This window comes from Aptenodytes forsteri, unplaced genomic scaffold (assembly GCF_000699145.1).
Source record: "Aptenodytes forsteri isolate BGI_AS27 unplaced genomic scaffold, ASM69914v1 Scaffold193, whole genome shotgun sequence".
Taxonomy (NCBI): domain Eukaryota; kingdom Metazoa; phylum Chordata; class Aves; order Sphenisciformes; family Spheniscidae; genus Aptenodytes; species Aptenodytes forsteri.
In genome coordinates this window covers 2,184,863-2,190,285 of record NW_008795405.1, presented here as the reverse complement: position 1 = coordinate 2,190,285, position 5,423 = coordinate 2,184,863, and the positions used below count along the sequence as shown (strand labels likewise).

Below are 5,423 nucleotides of genomic sequence, written 5' to 3'. Positions count from 1 at the left end.
CCTAAAAAAAAAAAAAAAAACCAACAACCAAAAAAAACCAACCACAAAACACAAAAAACCCAAAACCAATCATCACCACCACCACCTCCCAGCGCAGCACAATCAGATCTGAAGTTCATTGCACTCACCTCACGGAATCCATGGGCAGTCAGAATGCTTCGAACCAGACGGCTGTCTGTTCGCACAATTTTATAGGACAAGTGGTAGCGCTCTGTTAAGAGGGCAAGAGACACAATATTAGAGTCCGCATCTAGAAGAATAAACCAAAGTTACCTATGCTACCAAAGAAGAGAGAAGAGCACCATAGGACTCAGCACAGTACAGCTACGCTTAATCCACAGTGGAGCATCCACACAGTAGCAGCACATAACAGGCAAAGGGTGATAGGAAATGCCTGTCCATCTCTTGGGGCATTAACTCCAATGATGGCATTGAACTGACTTACACCAATCCTTAGGTATAATATTGCTGTATCACTGAACCCTATCGTATCAAAATAAAGCACAAGACATCCTAACAAATGCCCGGATTTTTTTTTTTTTTAAACAGCTCTTTATATAGACTGCTTTATAACACTCCAAACATGATTTCAGCTCTTTCTTCTCTATTCAAGACTGATATTCCTAGCTATAAGTAATCATGCCACATGCACCTCATTGACATGGCTAGCTTATATGATCACTTTCTGGATCTTGAAAACCCAAAATAAAACACTGAATTTTTGTTCACATCTCATTCACTTGTACTGATCTTCCAATAAATAACTGCAAAAAAAAAAGTAGGAAATAAAGTAAATAGGACAAGGAAAGAAAAAGAGAAAAATCACTATCCAAGTATAAAGTCATAAAAACAAAAGCAGTAAGCAGCACTGGAGGCATAAGATAAACAGAAAGCAAGTAGCAAGACTAGAGGCCAGTTGTCATACAAAAGGATGTGGCAATCCATAAAAGAGTTCAAAGAAAGTAGAGGCAGAAATTGAAATGCTAGAACACAGAATCATTTGGAAAAGGCACTTTACAAATTGGTTCAAACTGAGAATAGAAAGATGAAGATTAGATTAAACCTCAGGAAATATGTTCTACCAATAAAAATAAGTCTAAAGAAAAGAGTAAGAAGTATCATAATGTGGGACCGGACAAAGCTCAAGGAAATTTAACAAGTTGCACTATTCAGCAGTAGACTTTTTAAACCATGAAAAGCCTCTACCTCCTGAGAAAAAGCAGAAGAGAGACCACACTCCAGTTATGATACAAGTTACAATTACCATCAGCTTCTGCCACCATTCAAGTATGTTTTTAACTCACATGAAAAGGATCAGGAGTTTCCACACACAAATCACCTTCTCTACCCCTTACCCCAATGAGCCAGAAGCATTTCTGCTTGGATAGGATATTAGAAATGAGGGCACCAATTACCTAAGAAAGGGAGAAGCGAGAGAAGAAAGAAGTGTCAGCATCTTCACAAAAAGAAGCTGAGTAGATTTTAGCTTTTCTCCAACTCAGCACATCCAGAATGAGCTCCCAGCTGTACACACCTGCAAGTACTAACTCTCACAGTTATAACTGTTTATAACAACTCTGCCTCTTATTTAGAGGCTCTCCCTTATTTGACGCTAGACAGGTTTGATCTCCCGACTCAACTGCTGCCAAAGCAGCAATCATTTTGCTTATGGCCTTACTCACAGTTGTGAGGCTATAGTCGCAGAGATTTGTTACTGCAGCTTACTACTGTTCTTGCCACCGTGGGGCTGGCTGCTTTATTTCCCAGTGTAACCCTCTCAAAACTCACTGCAATGATTGAGTTTAAGTTCTTAGCTACAGAGTAGGGAATTTATATTCTGGTCGTAAGTTCTAGCATGGCCTCCAAGTTCAATTTGCAGGCAGACAGTTCCAACTCAAAACACATCAGGACCCAGTGGAGGGACAAATATAGACACTTGTCACAACCCAAAGACGTGATAAACATTCACCAACTGAACAAGCATTTCTGAACGTCTCAGCGCTCAGAGACAAGAGAGGATTGTAATTTCCTTCCTACCATGTCCTCTTCCCCACCACAAAGAGAAGGGAACATCCAAGTAAGAGACTTCCACCTCATGCCTTCAGGCCAAAAGCTGGAACATAGTTGCACCCACCTCCAATTAGGCGGACGTAGCTGTCGTTGGTCAGAATGGCTTCAGCATGAAACACCAAGACGGGGATCCGCCTGCAGCCACCACCAGTCCACTTGATACATGGATGATCCCTGAAATGGCAAGATAGTCAGTATAAGCAACTGCTGAGCCTCATACACACAGCACTTACTTACAATGAGGACACAGCAATTCTCCCTACTTGCCCATGCTTGCCCACCTAGCCTAGGACACAGGCAAACACACTGTAGGGAAAATAACCAAAGATTGGCAAGGAGAATTGTAAACACACTCAAGTGACTTGCAGCTGGGGTGTAGAAAAATACATATATCATTCTAATTGTTGTCTATCCTTGTGTGTTTGACAAGTAGAACATCTGTGTTCAGATAACATAGGCCTGTGATAGACTTAGAGGCACCCTATCAAACATGCTTGAGACTCCTGCCCTGCTGTGGGAAAGATCAAAGCACAGTGATAAACTACGCCTGCGCAAATCCCTGAAAAACAGGTGCAAACAGGAGGTTCAGTGATCCTCTAGCAAGGACCAAGCTCTGCGGTGCCTGCATCCCTGCTTGTGTGCCTCTGCCTGGGTGCTGCTTCGGGGATCCCCTGGCTGGCAAGGTAATGAAAATAAATTTACTCTTTGCATTTCAGCCGTGGTTTTGTGGTTGTTCCTGCACCCTGCCTGTGCTGACTCACACACACACGCTAGGCACCCTTGGTAGTCAGCTATAAAGGGAATCTTCCAGATCATCCTCTTTTTGGGTTGGTCTTGCTAAGTCGGAGTCCTGTTCAATTTGTATTTATTTTACTGAGTATAATTTGGGAGAAACCCCATCAGTTTTCACAGCTACAGTTCTCTGGATTTAAAGCCTGAAAACGGATCTATAATTCAGGATAAGCCATAATTGCTGGTATCCACGCAACCAGACCTTATAATGCAGGTTCCAGCCTCCAATTTAAGAACTGCAAATCAGTGTGTGCTGCCTGGTTGTAATCCTGGACTCTGAAGTGCACAAAAAGGCACTCATGCAGGCTTGGCTCAACACAACACAAGACAACTTGTGTGTTCTTCCTTTTTAATTTCTGCCAGATGCAGTGGAATGCAAGCCCAGAATTCAACAATGATGCCCCCAGCCAACCACTCAAGCTACAGGATCCGAGATACAGTGATCAGTTCTGTCCAAAACAACAAGGCTACATTGGGAACTATTGTCTCCTCAGAGGAATTAAGGACACACACACAAAAAAAAAAATTAAGATTGTTATATAAAATCCTAAGATCACAGAAAGAAAACCTGTCAACCTCCCTAAACAAATAAAACTCAGGATGCTTATTACTCACTGCACAAGAAAATGGAACCATGAAAAATTTAACAGAAAACAGAGACTGAGTGGTTGGAGACACACATCTGTCTACACAGACAAGAAGAAATGTAAAGACTGGCAGAGATAGACAAATGCTTCTGTGTATAGAATGTGCAAGATCATTGTCTGCCAAAGGTTTGGAGAAACTACAGAAGACAAAACACTTACAACACTTACAACACAGGAACAGAGATAAAAGGGCAACTTTCTGATGCTAGGACAAGTAAGTACTCTTAAGTGTAACCTTGGTCCTCTTAACCAAGTTATTACCATTATCACCCAGACAAATTAACTTCACAGCACTCCCATCTGCTTCCACCACCTCTAAAGAAAAAAAAAAATTAAAAAATATCAACTACTGGGGTATAATTAGCTGTTCAGACTGGAAGGGACCCAAGAAGCTTCCAGAATTTACACTACAGGCCAGAGCCTTACATAAGTGGGAAATGAGCTGAGGCGACAGAAGGGCAGTTTATGTTAAGCCTGTCCTGAGGATTTGCAGTAAGGCTCAATCCTCCAGGTGACAGTCATTCATTCCTAGCATGACCCTTGGTCACTTGATACAGACACACTGTTACAATTACATTCTAGGTGAAGGCAGTTCTGGACCTTTCCATCCACAAGGGTCTGGCAAGTCTAAGCCAACTAGTTGGTATGAAGCAACATTCCCCTAAATGCCTTAAGTCACTGCAGTTTGCAGCTGGGCACTCAGTCAGAATATGCACCCAAAAGAAAACAAACAGGACATATTAAAGTAGGTCCAGCTGAAACGGAAAAGGGATTCCACTCTGGGAAAGAATAAGTGAGCGACTCCTTCACAAGCAAAGATAAAAGAAGTTACTAAACAAAGATGGAACAAACATACACTAGAAAGTAATAAGAACTCTAGGAGCCGAGTTGTCACAAGACAGTTTTTTAAAAAGAACATAAAACATTGCTATCAGTCTACTGCACAGTACATTTCCATTCTCTGCAGCAAAGTAAAAACTAAAACAAAACAAAAAACTAAACAAACAAAGAGAAAGGACATTCATTTCCTTCATTTTCTGAAACATCAGTAAGAAAGTTCCCAGCTTAGGCACATGACAGGAAGAGATCAATAAAGCCACAGACTTGTAGTAGTTTACGGAGTAGCCAAGGAAGAGCTGCACCTCCAACCCTGATGAATATGGTGGTCTTTTAGGCTACAAATGTAGGTAGCCTGCCCACAGGCTTGAGGCGCAAACCAACCATTTTCTGCTTTATAGGCAGGAGGAGGGTAAGGAACGCAACTGTCTTTTCACATTAGTACAAATCCTGCAGGAAGCACAGGGAGATAGAAACAGTTAAGAAGTTTTTTTCCTACTTACTCCAGCCCATCTACAACATCTTCCTCCTCCTCCTCTGCGGATGAGCCAGTTTCCTCCAGATCTCGAGTCATCCCAACTGGCATTTCCTCTGGGAGTTTTCATACAGCCCAGTCTCAGTAGCCTCCAAGACTCCTTCCTGCAGATTCAAGGGATCTTGCAAGAGCAGTTGCCTGCAATAAGGATTAAAAACATGAATGCATAGCTGAGCAGGACAGCAAGAGAAACAAGGTAACTTAACTCCTACCTCCTGTCAATACATATTTCTCACAGGACTACCAACAAGCTTGCAACAGGCTGTAAATCACCTCCCAGCCAGGGGAGCGCAGGAAGAAGCATCACCTTCCAGCAGATTATTCCCCACCTGCCCGTGAGAGTCATTCAGATGCTTACCGCTGAAGCGCGTCCCTGCCCTGCCCTGCCCTGCCTCCAGCCGCAGAACCGCAGCAGGCTGGCCAGGCCCAGCCCAGCGGGAAACCCCAGCTTCTCCTCGGCGCCGAGACTCCCCCGCCGCCCGGGGTCAGCCGGACATTGTAACGCCTCCACCGGCCTGGGAATAGTCCTCCGGCCCAGCCGC

General features: G+C 43.3%; 1 protein-coding gene across 1 annotated transcript in view; it reads right to left on the bottom strand.

Moving 5' to 3' along the window:
• TTLL5 (tubulin tyrosine ligase like 5) overlaps nt 1-4,932 on the bottom strand; it is a 145,489-nt gene extending 140,557 nt beyond the window's left edge. Inside the window, exons 1-3 of the mRNA XM_009280721.1 lie at nt 4,850-4,932; nt 2,135-2,244; nt 129-211 (exon numbers count right to left, since the gene is read on the bottom strand). Of these exons, the coding sequence (XP_009278996.1) occupies nt 129-211; nt 2,135-2,244; nt 4,850-4,932 (276 nt within the window). The remainder of the gene's footprint in view (nt 1-128; nt 212-2,134; nt 2,245-4,849) is intronic.
• Between the last annotated feature and the right edge of the window lie 491 nt (nt 4,933-5,423).